This window comes from Saccopteryx bilineata, chromosome 3, assembly GCF_036850765.1.
Source record: "Saccopteryx bilineata isolate mSacBil1 chromosome 3, mSacBil1_pri_phased_curated, whole genome shotgun sequence".
NCBI lineage: Eukaryota > Metazoa > Chordata > Mammalia > Chiroptera > Emballonuridae > Saccopteryx > Saccopteryx bilineata.
In genome coordinates, this window is record NC_089492.1 from 208,846,992 (window position 1) to 208,863,574 (window position 16,583).

The 16,583-nt window shown below is 42.4% G+C and overlaps 1 protein-coding gene across 4 annotated transcripts in view; it reads right to left on the reverse strand.

The window, feature by feature from the left end:
* The window catches only part of ABCA4 (ATP binding cassette subfamily A member 4), a 152,654-nt gene that overhangs the window by 89,693 nt on the left and 46,378 nt on the right, over window positions 1-16,583 (reverse strand). For all 4 annotated transcript variants that reach the window (XM_066268707.1, XM_066268705.1, XM_066268706.1 and 1 more), the window contains 5 exons: window positions 6,867-6,956; window positions 4,377-4,617; window positions 3,206-3,345; window positions 2,458-2,574; window positions 1,655-1,849 (listed from right to left, as the gene is read on the reverse strand). In XM_066268707.1, coding sequence (XP_066124804.1) covers window positions 1,655-1,849; window positions 2,458-2,574; window positions 3,206-3,345; window positions 4,377-4,617; window positions 6,867-6,956 — 783 coding nt within the window. The remainder of the gene's footprint in view (window positions 1-1,654; window positions 1,850-2,457; window positions 2,575-3,205; window positions 3,346-4,376; window positions 4,618-6,866; window positions 6,957-16,583) is intronic.

A 16,583-nucleotide genomic window follows, 5' to 3' on the forward strand; every position in this document is an offset into this window, starting at 1 on the left:
AGGGAATCATGAAACTTGAAAACCTCTGGTCTATATAGCCAGTCAAACAATTTATGACTGGTGTTTGAAGTTGGGGGCTGGCAGTATAATTGAACTGAGCCCTTAATTTGTGGGATGTGATGTAGTCTCCAGGTAGACAGTGTCAGAACTGAGGTGAATTGTAGAACACAGAAACGTGTTGTTGATGGGGGAAACCATGCATTGAAACTGGGTACAGAGTTACCCTCCGCGACTAGACATGATAGAAGGGTCAGAAGGGCAGGCTCTGAATTCAAGCATACCGACCTCTGGGTCTCATCCAATAACTGTGGGATGGGATCTTATTTAATCTCTTTAAACCTCAGCTCTGCATCTGTAAAATGGGACCAATAACAGCACCCACTTCCTGTAGTTGTTGTGAGAATTAAATGAGCTAATGAATGAGTGGGCCCAAGAAGAAAGTTTCACTTGATGTGAACCCTGAAAAGGAAGTTATCTGCTGAGGTGGATTTCCCATGGTCAACTGAAGGCCTGGATTTTATAAAGAATAAGAACCTAGGGGACCTTTGCTGACAGGAGTTTCTCATGTACTCTGTAAACCAGGAAGAACCTCAGCCTGAACTCTTTGCTTCTCATAATATGCCCTGCTCTTTCAGCCAGCTGAGTCAGCTATTATAAGGGAGTTCCCAGTTTCATCTTTCTACCAATGGACTAAGACCTGCTCCCAATCACAACTGCTCCATAATGATCAATCAGGACGCATAATGCTGACCAGTCAGGACCGTGTGATTTGGGTTGATCAGAAGTGTACAAACTTAAACATCTCATTACATAGAAGGGACCTAACAGGGAACTTGGGAGGGAAATTTTGCTGAAGAGGCAGCCTCCCCTTGGTCTCCACGGAAAACAATTTAGATGGCCACCTGAACTGTGTCTCCTGGGCTGTGACTTTTTTTGCCCAAATAAATCCTCTTTTAAAATTCCTTATTACAATCTACAATTAATTTTGGTTTACATATGTAAAACCACTTAACCCAGTGCTTGACACAAAGTAACACTCTATAATTATGTGACAGCTATATGGAAGGGAAGAAGAATGATAATTAAGGATAACACTAAAATCTCCAGTTTGAGAAGTTGGAAAGATGCTGAGGACAGTGATCAAGATAGGACAGCAATTTTCAACCTTTTTCATCTCATGGCACATATACACTAATTACTAAACTTCTGTGGCACAACAGTCAAAAATCTCTGGGATAGGAGAACACAAATTTGTTTTTGGATGATGTATCTGCAGACCCTGGGGGTAAGAGTGTCCAGCAGGCAGGGGGACCTTAGACTCAAAGTCTGGTAGACACTGGCCAATGACGGTCACTGGGGTAGTGGGAGACAGGATAAGATTGAGGACAGACACAGACCCTCTGGGGCCACAAGGAAGCAGGAGTCAGGGAACCCTTAGGAGGCAGGAGTTGTGAAGAGGGAGCAGCTGTCAGTGTGGATATGCTGTTAGAGAACTGGATCTCTGTCTGGGGGCTGTGGGAATTCTCATTTCTTCAGTGGGGAAAATAAGGGTTAAAACCAAGTCTACCTGACTTGCTGAGAGATCTCTGGCCCTATCCACAGGGCTGTCTTCAGGGTGCCCCAGGGGGCCCATAGGTGGCTGGCTGCCCCTTACCTCCAGATATTGAGCAGCCAGGCGTAGGGCACGATCGGTGAGGTTAAATAGGTCTCTCCAGTTGAAGTTGGCCATGTCGTCAGCCTGGCTCTCTCGAGGACCATTATAGAGGAAGTTCAGCACAGCTTCAGCAGTAATATCTTCACCAAACTGCTTATTCAGAAAACCGTTTACTGTTGGGTTTGCCAGGGTATCCTTGGGAAGAAGAAATACAGTTACAGCATTTAGAAAATTCTACAGGATCTTTGGTCTTATTCGTGGGCCATTTCCAATTTTTAATGAGTGGTGATAGAGACTCTAAGGGCCCCTAAATAACTGGTGGTTTTCTTCCATCATAAGGCATAACTATCTATACCCCATTCCCCCCAAACGCACAAGTCTCTATAATAGAGGGAGGGTGTGTGTCTCAGGGTGGGGAGAGAGGTGCAGGGGAAATGCTATATAGGGACTTCCTTTCTCTATGGATCCCTTTATTCCGTCTTAATTATCCCTGCTATAACAAACCCTTGTCCCCTGGCTTTGCAAAGCTGAAAATGAGAACCGTCTTTGCAGTTACAGAGCTGGCTCTTTGAATCTGAGGCCCTCCAGAAAATTTATAAAAGCAACATTTTCCCAGAATTGAAGAAATATGTGTCCCATCCAAAGTCAGTGACTCCTCTTGGTGACAGCTTCTAGAACTAGTGCCTTTGGGCCCTGCTTGTTATATTTTGATCTAACCCCAGAAGTGATTAACCTTTTTTTGGTAAAAAGGAACATGTGGAACTTTCTGGGCCCTTTATCTTCCCACCCCCTGCCATCCGTACTCTGATCATGGTCATCTGTGTGCTCTTGTCAAAGAAGTACCAGATCTGGGGCCCCACTTCTTCCCAGGCTTTGGCCAACTTCCTAACACGCTCCAGCTCTTCGAAAGTTGAGTTAGCCTAAAACCAGACAGAGGCAAGACAGAGAAAAACAAAGCGAGAGAGAACCTTTGGTTATATCTTTCCTTTTCATGTTATAAACCCTCAATATTTAGGAAAGGCTTTTCAAGGATGCATCTTAATGTTCTCAGTTTACTGATATTTTCCAGAACAATCTGCCATTTCCCAGACTCCCAGATTAACACAATCTAATTTCTTAGTATCTAAGAGGTACATGCAAGATTGATAATGTTATTATCTCAGAACCTAACTAAAGCTAGACTTGGACTTCCTGTGAGCAGTTGCTCTTCCTTCCTATCTTTATTCCAGGTAGCCAGGATCCAGAGGATGCAAACCCTTCCCTCAGGGATATAATTCAGGTGCTGGGAAAGGAAACCTCACTGTACGCTGGGTAGAGAGGGGAGGTTCCCAGGCAGGGGTACAGGCACAAAGCATTTCGATGATGGGAGAGGAACTCAAGAGTCTACTTAACAAAAAACAAGCAGGAGCCTCACTACCAAGAGGGTCCAATATTTCCCCACCCCTGACCCCTTTCTGTCTCTCTCTCACCCTCTTCTCCCCACTTTTCTCCCCGTCACTCTCATTCTCGTGTGGTCCAAGGCAGAAGGGACAAGACCAGCAGGGACCTTACGTTCTTCAGTATCCTGCGTGCTGCAGGGGAATCGGGGGTGAAGAGGATCTTTCCCATGAGCAGAGGCTTTGCGGCCTTCCAAGCTATTTTGGTTAGAGGGTTGGACTCCAGGCTCTGGATCAATGCATTACAGAAGCTCGCTGCCAGGACAGAAGGGACAGATTTTATAGAAACTCCTGTTGCTCAGAGCTAAACAGGGTCATTAGTGTGTTCAAATCACATGTTTTATTCAACTCCAGGCTGGAGGATTTGACAAATAACCTAAATTAATAGGCCGTACCCTACCAATAACAAGCTCATCATTAGTAAGTAACAAAATGCCACAGTTCATCTCCATAAGGGCCTCATCAGAGGAACAAAGGACGGGGCTCGCCCTGTGGTTGCTTCTGATTTAGAAGAAGGAGGCTGAGAAGCCCGCTTGTGATTACTGCAAGGAACAGAGGCCACTCTCAGATGAAAGAGACCGAGAGGCCACATGAGGTGTCCCCTTGGAATCTCAGCTTTCGTCTCAGTGATTGTCCTTCAATTAGCTGCTTAAGCTTAACTTCTTCATTGTGTGTGGCTATTTGAGGGCCCAATGACTTTTGGTGCATGCCTCGCTGCCTCTTTAATGTTTAACTAGAGGGTCACCCAGTTGCATTTTCCCCCATTCTACTCTCCTTTACCCCATAGGACTCCCCCAGCCCCCCAAATATTGAACGGTGGGAAGGAGGACTTGCCATTGGGAACATAATTCAGCACTACACACAGATTTTCAGTTGCATTGTGTTTGTAAAAACATCCCACAACCGTGTTGATTTGCCAGGGCCCCTCTAACCTGAGCTTGGCTTGCAGCTCGGGGCTGCCTCCTCATTTATCTTTCTTCTCTTCCTGTAGAACATAACCCCAGTTCAATCAGATCAGTGGGAAATGTCCTCTCTGTTCCCTTTCCAAGTGGGTCTCAGATCTTTCCATGGCTCATATCCAGAACTCTTTATGCACACCACCCCCTTCCTATAAGGGGGAAGATTTTTTCTTTTTTTCTGGGAGGAGAAGCCCTTTGCCCAGGGCCCCTCACAAGAGCAAGGGAGAGTCAACCCTGGAACTGGTTTCATTTGAAAGTGTCAAACCATCCACTTAACTGACATCAGAGCCTGATTTATACATATATAACAGGACTCAGAAAACTTACTTGTTCTTTTGTCATAAGAATAAATAGACTCTTTCCTCACAGAGTCAATCCCCAGGAAGGCCTTGTAGTTATTGTCTTCATACCAGTTGAAGGAGAACACGCGAGAGCCTCCACCCTCTGGGTAGCCACACAAGAGGTCAGACAGGCTCCCCATCAGCTGTGTGAAGGTCTCTGGGCCACCAGTCTGCGTGAGGGGCCTGGTCATCCACAGCAAGTCTTGAACACTCGGTTGATGGATGAACTGGGGCAAGACAAAGGCATTGGGTTATTTTAAGACAGAGTCATAATCTACTTTGAAATCAAATTTCAAAGTATCTGGGAGACCTCCACATATACATCTGACTTCCACACTTATAAGAAAACATTCAGATTCTTGACAGTCTGCTGCCATCCACTCAAGACCTAAGAGGAGACTACAATAAGCCTTAAGGAACATCAAAGAGGGAACCCAAAACATTTTAATATCACTTCTCTCTTCCCACATGCCCTGGGAATGTGTCCCTGGGGAAATGTAGTGAATACTATTCTGTAAACCAGTTTTTGGGTCCTGTTAATCTACCAGATGGGGATACTGGGGAAATTGGGAATAAATTGATGACAGAATTGCTGTGTCTCAGAAAGGCATGGTCAGAACAAGCTTCTTTGGCAAAATAGTTTAGAATTTAGTTTCCTATAATTGGAAAATTATCTCCTTATTAGCTTAATTTGACCAAATGTGAACTCTTTTATTTTCTTGAAATGTGTGGTTTGTGATTTCTGTGTGTGTGTGTGTGTTTTAAGAGCCCAGCAAATATAAAACAGAGAAAGTCTCCATATTTGGAAAAACACTAAAAAAAAAAACACTTTTAAAATTCTGCACTCAACTAAGAAAAGGCTGGTAGCCTCCTCTCCGTATGGGTACCAGTGGGCCTCCTCTCCGTATGGGTACCAGTGGGCCTCCTCTCCGTATGGGTACCAGTGGGCCTCACCTTTTGAAAGTAGGTCTGAGATGCTTAGAGCTAAATTAAGGGCTGCCAGCGTTGCCAGGGTCTCAGCTCCCACAATGCCATCTGACTTTGCTTTATAAAATAAAAACAATGTTTCTTTTATTCCCCTAACTGAGGTTATTAATCATTTTCAAAGGCACTTCAGAATTTGAAAACCACTAGGATTCAATCAGGTGAGACTGAAAACAGCTCCCCTGCTGCAGTAAGTGCTGTTTACCTGTCGTCCCTCTCTGTCCGCATGCCAGCACCTGCCCTCCGAAACCACTGAGTGCCGTGGAGCATCCACACAGTGAGTCATGCCTATAATCACAGTCTAGGCTTCAATAATAAAGTCAAAATTTCAAATTGCTTCAACAACAGTAAGTCTTATGACAGTCCCGTAAGGGGTTATTATTGCGTTGCTCATTTAATCCAAGCACTCAGAGATGAAGGGGTGGTTCCAGGTCAAATGGTTGAGTATCAGTTAATATGAATGGGGCCAGCTGCTTCAACCTAGTTCATAAATGCTTAGACTTGCTCTATAGAAAGGCAAGAAAACTTCTGGAATTCCCACACAGAATTAAGAGTGTTGATATGCTTTGGGAATTTTCTTTTTTTTATATTCTCAATCAACTTCAACCCTATTAGACTGGTATGAATTTTTCAAATGCTTGTAAATAAAAGAATGTTAAGCAGAGACTCCCAGTGCAGCAGGTGGCCAGCAGTACAACGGGCACAGCACTTGGCCCTAATGTTCTCTGTTCGGACTCTGTCCAGGTTGAGTTTAGCTTTATGAAAACAGAGTCTACCATATAATTTTCCAGCTTGGCTAAGCCCAAGTCAGCTGAAAATTCTGGAGGAGGAAAAAGTTTGGGGAAAATTATGTTTCATCTTTGGCACCCTTATAATACTTTTCATACTTGCCTGTTGGACTGTATGTTTCACAAAGGCGGTGACCATATCTGTTCAATGTTATGTCCCCAGCACTTCTAATCTATTGAGTGGGAGACCAGTTTCTATATGGGCAGAGGCTTGTGCAACCAGTTATTAATTAAAATGTGCACATTTTCCACAAAACAACAAAAAAGTCAATTACTTTCACTGTGGTGAAATGAGTCAATATATGTAAGACACTTAGTCCAGCAAGAATTCTATAAATGTGTGCTACTACTATTGTGGTATAGATATATGTAGATTTGACAAGCATAAGAGAATAATGGACCCCCTCAGTACTAGAAACACTTAGATTCCATTATGAGTTCACTGATAATCTATGCCACACCAGACAAATCACATTTCTTCCTAGATGTGAAACCGGAAGGATGGGTCCTTTCTTTTAGCCCTCAACTCAGGAGCACAGATAATTTAGGATAGAAACAGGTACTCCGAAACTGCTAGAGGAAAGATCAAGTGTATTTCTTCATGAGCAAGTATGAGGTACAATTAACTTGTTTGCCATAGTAAGTGCGGTAAATTGGTGGAAAGATAAAACTAAATTATAACTAACTGTCATCAGGCCACTTACCTTTTGAATTCTGGGTGACATATCAGATAATATTCTTCCCCAGGATCTCAGATTGATACCTTGAGAACTGCTGTCTAGGAGTTTAGGAAGCTGTAATTGACAGGGAAAATATTTTTAAAAATACATCTGTAGTTACACACACACATATAAATGCTATCTGATCTCCTGTATGCTGGAAAAACATTTCCTCCCTTCTTTCTGATCACAGGACCTTTTCTGCAAGATTGCTTTCAGAAACAATCTTCTTTCTCAAATTGAGAAGACCAAAGGCTCTTATTCTAAGTCACCCTGCTGAGCTAGTCAATCACAAATAGTTTCATGGTGACATGAAACACACCCAATGATTCTGATTGCTGGTTTAGTGACACCAAACAAGCTTCCTGAAGGAAGGAAAACAGAGAGCAAGGAAGGCTGCCTGCAGTGGTGCCCATCCGTTCCCCTTGGGCTTTGTACACACTCTCGGGCTTCCTCTGCATTGTTCACATCTTTGCTCCCTTTGTGTCCATTAAGGCAGGTTGAGTGGCTTCCTCTGTTCCACAGTATTTGCTATGTAAAATATTTAGCCAGTTACATCACCGTTCTTTCAAGCTGCTGCTGGCAGTTTTAAGGAGAAAGCAGTTCCCTCACAGATTCTCCTGTGATAGCAGAGTCCTGGTGACTCCAGGCCCACGCGACGACACAGGACTGTGCGCGCATTTCCCAAAGACGTGAGGCGTGTGGAAGTCCACTGGCTGGTTCTAAGTCTCACAGCCTGTTGTGAAAACCTGGTTTTCCGGAAACCAGGTTAACGTCCTGAATGAATGACTTTACTCTTCATAGTTCCAAAACTGCTTGAGTCATGGACCCTATATCTTTCAAGACTGAATTCTAAATTTTGAAACAGTGGTTTTCAAACTCAAGTGTGCATTTTGACTAGGCTGGGAGGGGATCTGCATTTTAACACACTCAACATGTAATTCTGATTCAAATCTTGTGACCACAAGCCACAGCCTCAGCTTTTTATTTGCCATGTGGTTCCCCCTAAATGATGGGTGGGTGGATCCAGCTGCAGCAGAGTAGGGAAGCAGGTGGAGCTAGGCTTTGACCAGCCCTGTCACTACTTTCTAGCGATACAACCTGCTCCTCTTTCTCCCTGCTGTAGGTGCAAGGGTGCATTCTCTCTCACCCTGAAACTGAAGAATAAATCTAGGTACGCTCTCAGGACATTTCAGGCTTATTTTCTAACTCTAAAATGAAAGGATATTTCATGCATGCAAACTAGACAGGAGAAGAATTTTCCAGACATAGGAGGAGCAAAGCTACCATTGAAACCATACCACCAAGAAGTATCTTCTCTCCTTAACTTTAACACTGGGCAGAGGCATTGGTTTTTCCAGGACTTATTTCAAACTCCTTGAAAATAGCTTCAGTGTATGCTGGGAAAAGCACTTTAATTCTTGTTTTCCCCATTGGAGAATGGGGCTAAGAAGAACAGATAGGCAGAGACAAAGAAAGCAGGTAAAAAATGTTTGCCATCCATATCGGAAAAGAAGAAGTAAAGGTATCACTTTTTGCAGATGATATGATCCTATACATCGAAAACCCGAAGGACTCCACAAAAAGATTATTAGAAACAATAAACCAATACAGTAAGGTCGCAGGATACAAAATTAACATACAAAAGTCCATAGCCTTTCTATATGCCAACAATGAAATATTAAAAAACGAACTCAAAAAAATAATCCCCTTCACGATTGCAACAAAAAAAATAAAATACCTAGGAATAAACATAACAAAGAATGTAAAGGACCTATATAATGAAAATTACAAAGCATTGTTAAGGGAAATCGAAAAAGATACAATGAGATGGAAAAATATTCCTTGTTCTTGGATAGGAAGAATAAATATAATCAAAATGGCCATATTACCCAAAGCAATATACAAATTTAATGCAATTCTCATCAAAATTCCTATGAGATTTTTTAAAGAAATGGAACAAAAAATCATCAGATTTATATGGAACTATAAAAAACCCCGAATAGCCAAAACAATCCTAAGGAAAAAGAATGAAGCTGGGGCATTACAATACCTGACTTCAAACTATATTATAGGGCCACGATAATCAAAACAGCATGGTATTGGCAGAAAAATAGACACTCAGACCAATGGAACAGAATAGAAAGCCCAGAAATAAAACCACATATATATGGTCAAATAATCTTTGATAAAGGGGCCAACAACACACAATGGAGAAAAGAAAGCCTCTTCAACAAATGGTGTTGGGAAAACTGGAAAGCCACATGCAAAAGAATGAAACTCGACTACAGCCTGTCCCCGTGTACTAAAATTAATTCAAAATGGATCAAAGACCTAAATATAAGACCTGAAACAATAAAGTACATAGAAGAAGACATAGGTACTAAAATCATGGACCTGGGTTTTAAAGAACATTTTATGAACTTGACTCCAATGGCAAGAGAAGTGAAGGCAAAGATAAATGAATGGGACTACATCAGAATTAAAAGTTTTTGCTCAGCAAGAGAAACTGATATCAAAATAAACAAACAGCCAACTAAATGGGAAATGATATTTTCAAACAACAGCTCAGATAAGGGCCTAATATCCAAAATTTACAAAGAACTCATAAAACTCAACAACAAACAAACAAACAATCCCATAAAAAAATGGGAAGAGGACATGAACAGACACTTCTCCCAGGAAGAGATACAAATGGCCAACAGATATATGAAAAGATGCTCAGCTTCATTAGTTATTAGAGAAATGCAAATCAAAACTACAATGAGATACCACCTCACCCCTGTTCGATTAGCTATTATCAACAAGACGGGTAATAGCAAATGTTGGAGAGGCTGTGGAGAAAAAGGAACCCTCATTCACTGTTGGTGGGACTGTAAAGTAGTACAACTATTATGGAGGAAAGTATGGTGGTTCCTCAAAAAACTGAAAATAGAACTACCTTATGACCCAGCAATCCCTCTACTGGGTATATACCCCAAAACCTCAGAAACATTGATACGTAAAGACACATGTAGCCCCATGTTCATTGCAGCACTGTTCACAGTGGCCAAGACATGGAAACAACCAAAAAGCCCTTCAATAGAAGACTGGATAAAGAAGATGTGGCACATATACACTATGGAATACTACTCAGCCATAAGAAATGATGACATCAGATCATTTACAGCAAAATGGTGGGATCTTGATAACATTATACGGAGTGAAATAAGTAAATCAGAAAAAAACAAGAACTACATGATTCCATACATTGGTGGAACATAAAAACGAGACTAAGAGACATGGACAAGAGTGTGGTGGTTACCAGGGGTGGGGGGAGGGAGGACATGGGAGGGAGGGAGGGAGGGAGTTAGGGGGAGGGAGAGGGGCACAGAGAACTAGATAGAGGGTGGCGGAGGACAATCTGACTTTGGGTGAGGGGTATGCAACATAATTTAATGACAAAATAACCTAGACATGTTTTCTTTGAATATATGTACCCTGATTTATTAATGTCACCCCATTACCATTAATAAAAATTTATTTAAAAAAAAATAAAAAAAAAATGTTTGCCAGTGTTAAGTCACCACCAAGCCCTGTTGGTTCTTCTCCTCACTTGCAGTGTTAAAATCTATTACAGATGAAAGGTGATCAAAGAGAGACATGAACAACATGCCATGTGTGGACTTTATTTTTATCTGAACAAACCAGCTGAAATAATGAAAAGTGAACATGACTGAGAATTAGAAAATATTAAGGAATTAAGTTCTGGGTTCGATTCCCAGTCAGGGCACACAGGAGAAGCAACCATCTGCTTCTCCACCCTCCCTTCTCTCTCTCTCTCTCTCTCTCTCTCTCTCTCTCTCTTCCCCTCTTACAGCCATGGCTCCATTAGTTGAAGCACATCGACCCTGGGTGCTGAGGATGCCTTAGGCATTAAAAATAGCTTGGTTGCGAGCATGGTGCCAGATAGACGGAGCATCAGCCCCAGATGGGGTTGCTGGGTGGATCCAGGTTGGGGCACATGTGGGAATTTGTCTCTGCCTCCCTCCTCTCACTGAATTAAAAAAAAAAATAAGATTTTCCATGGCTTCCCATTGCCTACAGGAGAGAGGTCAATACCAGTGCTAAACACACATGGCCTCTCATGAGCCAGTGTGTGACTCCCTCTCTAATCTTCTCTCTTACTTCTCCTTCAACTGACTGGGCTTCTTTCTCATGCCTCCAAGCTCTGCTACACTATTCTCCTCTCTTCCTCTGCCTGAAAAACTTCTCATCCTTCAAGTCTCATTTCTAACACAACCAGTTATGTAAAAGACAGTTGTCTTCATGGCAGATGGAGATAACAGTCTTTTCTCTGTGCTCCTTTGCTTGCCCTTGCCCTGCTCTGCTCTTCCAAGCCTCCTGCCTCTTTTTTATTTTTTTTAACAGAGAGAGAGTCAGAGAGAGGGAAAGACAGGGACAGACAGACAGGCAGGAATGGAGAGATGAGAAGCATCAATTATTAGTTTTTCATTGCGCATTGCAACACTTTAGTTGTTCATTGATTGCTTTCTCACATATGCCTTGACCGCAGGCCTTTAGCAGACCGAGTAACCCCTTGCTCGAGCCACCGACCTTGGGTTCAAGCCAGTGAGCTTTTTTGCTCAAACCAGATGAGATCGCACTCAAGCTGGTGACCTCGGAGTCTCGAACCTGGGTCTTCGCATCCCAGTCCGACGCTCTATCCACTGCACCACTGCCTGGTCCCTCCTTGCCTTTTTCTTTCCTTGCACTCCTCACCACTGGTAATTATTCCATTCCTCACTTGCCATCTGTTTATTCTTTTTTTTTTTTTTTTTAGCAAGTGGGGGGAAGGCAACAGACAGGGACAGACAGACAGGAGAGAGATGAGAAGCATCAACTCACCATTGTGGTACTTTAGTTGTTCATTGATTGCTTTTTCTTATGTTCCTTGACCAGGGGGCTCCAGCCAAGCCAGTGACTCCTTGCTCAGGCCAGCAACCTTGGGCTTTAACCCAGCAACCTTTGGGCTCAAGCCAGTGACCATGAGGTCATGCCTATAATCCCACACTCAAGCCAGTAACCCCACATTCAAGCTAGTGAGCCCACCCTTAAGCCAGATGAGCCTGCACTCAAGCCAGAGACCTTGGGGTTTCAAACCTGGGACCTTGGTGTCCCAGGTCAACATTCTATCCACTGTACCACCACCTGGTCAGGAGTCATCTGTCTCTCTTAATGGATACTAAGCTTCATGTAGAAAGGAACTGTGTCATTCACTCACACACACACACACACACACACACACACACACATGCATATAAATGCTTTTATTTTAGCAACAAGCAGGCTGAGTATAATTGTTTATATTCATGATACTCCACAAAATAATATGCTCATTTAGGGCAGTGTATTAGTCAGGATTCTCCTGAGAAACAGATCCAGTAGGATGTACAGTGGTATCTTGACACACGAATTTAATTCGTTTCATGGCTGAGCTCGTGACTCAATTTGCTTGTATGTCAAATCAAATTTCCCCATTTAAACTAATGAGAATGCAATTAATTCATTCCGGCACCCAAAAACCACACGAATTTTTTGTTTTATATGCTTTTAAATAAGAAAATGTACTTTATATATAACAAATACAAATATATTTACATAATAAGAGAGAATGTAAAGAAATAAACTGTTTATGAAGTGTATTTACCTTCAAGGTCAGGCAAAGATGTTGGCAGAGGGGGAGGAAACATTAGCATAACAATGACCCTTCCCAAGCAGGAAGGTAATTAGCAATTTCACAAACAGCTTCCCAGCGCCATTTTTAACAATAAAAGTGAGCAAACTCAGAAAATACAAATTTTACAAACTCATTTGCTCAACAATTATCATTTTCTTCACTGACTTTTGACTTTTTTGTCACGCTTTCCTCGCTTTCACTTAGAGGTCATTTCAACAAAAACCTTTCCATGGAAGTTTGTTTCTTCCTCCCTTTCAGAACGTTCAGCAGGCTATTTAGTGGAGGGTGGCAGAAGCTTGTGATTCAAAAATCCACTTGTGACTTAAAGCAAAAAATCTCGCTCGTGACTGCTTGTCTCTCAAATTGCTCATGATTTAAAGTGCTCGTGTGTCAAGGTACCACTATATATAATATATATATATTATATATATAAATATATTACTTATATTATATTATATATGGCAGGTTCTTGAATAACAGTTTGTTCAATGTTGTTTGATTAAATGTCATTTCATTATAATGTTGGTAAGATGTCATATCAACTTAACTCTTATTTATATTAATCTATGGTAAAATTGGTTTTCTTATATGTACATTGTTTTGCTTAAAGTCATAAAACTTGCCAAAGATGTTAAGGGAGGACTTCCAGTATAATATATATATATATATAGTATATGCATTTGTAGATGAAGAGATTTATTATGAATAATTGGTTTATGTAATTACGGAGGTAGGCAAATCCCAAGATCTGCAGGGTGAGTGGCCGTCTGGGGACCTGAGAAGAGCTGATGATTTAGTTTGAGTCTGAAGGCAGAAAAGAAGCCAATGCCCCAGTTCAAAGGCAGTCACACAGGAAAAATTCTCTCTTACCTAGGGGAGGGTCAGCCCTTTTGTTCTGTTCAGGCCTTTGATTGGATGAGGCCCACTCACATTAGGGAGGGCTTTGCTCAGTCTATTGATTAAAATGTTAATATCCATCAGAACCAGCACACAGAAATACTCAGGATGACATTCAACCAAATATCCAGCTTCCAGAGCATTCCTGAATGCCCACCACTGCCCTCTGCTTCAGGGGGAAAATGAAACCCACTGCTTTTCAGCATTCTGTTACTTACAGCCAACTGCAGTTTCTAAATGAGGGTTATACATTTTGACAAATATGTATTGTCTACTGTGTGCCTGGTGTTGGGGGTATAGCAATGAGCAAAGCAAAGTCCTCTCTTTCTGAGGTTTACTTTCAAGAATCTCACTTTAAGAACCTTTGGCCTTCCTATCATTATTATGATGTATACGTGCTCAAGATTCCCATACATGAAAAAAAGAACTTCCAGCCCTGGCCGGTTGGCTCAGTGGTAGAGCATCGGCCTGGCATGCAGAAGTCCCGGGTTTGATTCCCGGCCAGGGCACACAGGAGAAGCGCCCATCTGCTTCTCCACTCCTCCCCTCTCCTTCCTCTCTGTCTCTCTCTCCCCCTCCCGTAGCCGAGGCTCCACTGGAGTAAAGATGGCCCAGGCACTGGGGATGGCTCCTTGGCCTCTGCCCCAGGCGCTAGAGTGGCTCTGGTCGCAACAGAGCGATGCCCCAGAGGGGCAGAGCTTCGCCCCCTGGTGGGCAGAGCATCGCCCATGGTGGGCGTGCCGGGTGGATCCCGGTTGGGTGCACGCGGGAGTCTGTCTGACTGTCTCTCCCCGTTTCCAGCTTCAGAAAAAATACAAAAAAAAAAAAAAAACTTCCTCTGGTTCCTCATCCCCCTGGAGCTGCAGTCTAACTCCGTCCCCCACCCTGTATTTCTACATTGCTTGGAAAAGCAGCCCACATTCAGGGACTTTCTTTTTCACCAACTCTTCCCTATATTCCACCCTCACCCTGCTGTTAAGAAGCTTTAACCTGGACCCTAGTTTCTGCCTAGTAATTAAGTCTAATGGACACTGTGGGTTCTTATCTTTTCAGACTTCTCTGCTTTTCTTGACACTTTTGATCATGTCCTTTTCCTTCTTTGACATCTGTGTCATTGCTCTCACATGGCTGTCTCTGTTCCTTCTCTGCCTTTCCCTCAAGCTCCTCTGCCTACCTCCACCTTCTCCTTCAGTGCTGAGGTCCCCAAGGGTCTCCATATCATCTTCTTCTCACTCTGCACACTCTCCCTGGGTAATCTTAGTCTCTTTATCATTTGTTGATGACTTCTATGTCTGCATCTCCAACCCAGACCTCTCCCCAAAACTCCAAACTTACATATCCAATTCAGATCCAACTTATCCTAAATTGATCATGTCATCTTTCTTCAAAGCAACTTCTGTTTCTGTGCACCCTTTTCTAGTTGATGGCATGTAAAGCCAGTAGCCACGGCCATTTTCACAGCTGCCTGTCCCATGCAGGTTAGCATTTTATTCGAACAAATGGTAATAAAACAATGGAGCCAAGAACTGGTGGGCCATTAGCTTTAATCCTAGTTTGAACCCAGTGGGAAAGAAATACACACAGTGGGAAAACACTTCCCTTTCCATTCAGGGCTCCCAAAGCCACTGACTTATCCGAGTTTCCTAGAATCAAAGGTTTCTACCTCACCAGCCTTATTCACTTCTGTTCCCCATCTCCTTCTCTCTGCACAAACTCTGCACAAACTGGCTTCTCCTTCAGCACTCAGCCATTTTGGCTGCTTCTCCTCTCCTCTATGTGGCCTTTCTCTGCTGTCCCCTCTAATACTAATCTCAGGAACCGAGAGAGAGCAAGCTCCCCGTCTGCCCCATTTTATAGTGTAGAAATCAAAACCTTTAATCCAATATACAAACAAGGAAGTCTCTGATACAAAGTCACTTAGGGTGGGAACCCTGCCTACTTACAGCCTGTTCCCCACACCCAATGCAAACTATAAGCGAGCAAACTTATATATCATATTTACAAACTTATTTGACCAAGATGGCACCACTTTCTACCCAGTCACCAAAGCTAGAAGCTTGGAAGTCATCACCGATCTTCCCCTATTCCAATTCCATTGTCAAAATCTGCTGCCTAGAGATCTAGAAACAGGGTCTGGATCTGAGCGTGGGGCAGCGTGAGTCTTCTGGAGTCCAAAGAAGTTGTGTAGGAAAAAACAAAATCATTCAAGTCCTAGACGATGGGAAGATACCAAAGAGGGGCTTAGGAGCTCAGAGGCACAGAATATAAGAAACTGTCACAATCATGACTCCAGAGATTGGACATCAATGAGTCACCAGCTCTATCACTTTTAATTCCTTCCCCTTCTCTATCAGTTTGTCTGTTTTCCTCACTACCCCGTGGGCTGGAGATTATCTGTGGCCGTGTTTTGCCTTAGAGGGCGTCTTCCCTCCCTTCCCTCTCCTTCACCTCCATTGTCTCTAGGCACACTGGTCTTAAAACTCAAATTCAGCTCATTGAAAAGTCCCTGTTCTCTATCCATATCTATCTGTATTAATATCTATCTCCCAATAGAGATAGACATCTACATATACATTTATAAAGCTGTTAATTTTGTTTTTAAAATTAATTGGCCTTGAGCAACTCATTTAACAATCTGGTATGATTTCTCAGTGATCATTGCAAATACTATGACTGTTTGTAAAGCAGACAAACCTGAACTATAAATTAGTTATTGAATTTCAAATTTTATGACTACTTCCCTGGCTGGGTAGCTCAGCTGTTAGAGTGTCGCCCTCATACACCAAGGTTGTGGGTAAAATCCATCAATCAGGGCACATACAAGAATCAACCAATGAACACATGAATAAGTGGAACAATAAATCAATGTCTTTCTCTCTCTCCCCCTTTCCGTTCCTTCTCTCTAAAATCAATAAATAAAACCTTTTTATGCATGCTAAATTAACAATAAAGTTTAATAGTATTACCTCCCTTAAACATTCAATTTAATGTTTTTTAATTTCAATTAGAAAGTTTTTGTTTGTATTTCATAGCCATAATTTTTTTTTTTGAGTCTCAAAGCTTTTCTTAGGCCTCTGCAAAGCTTG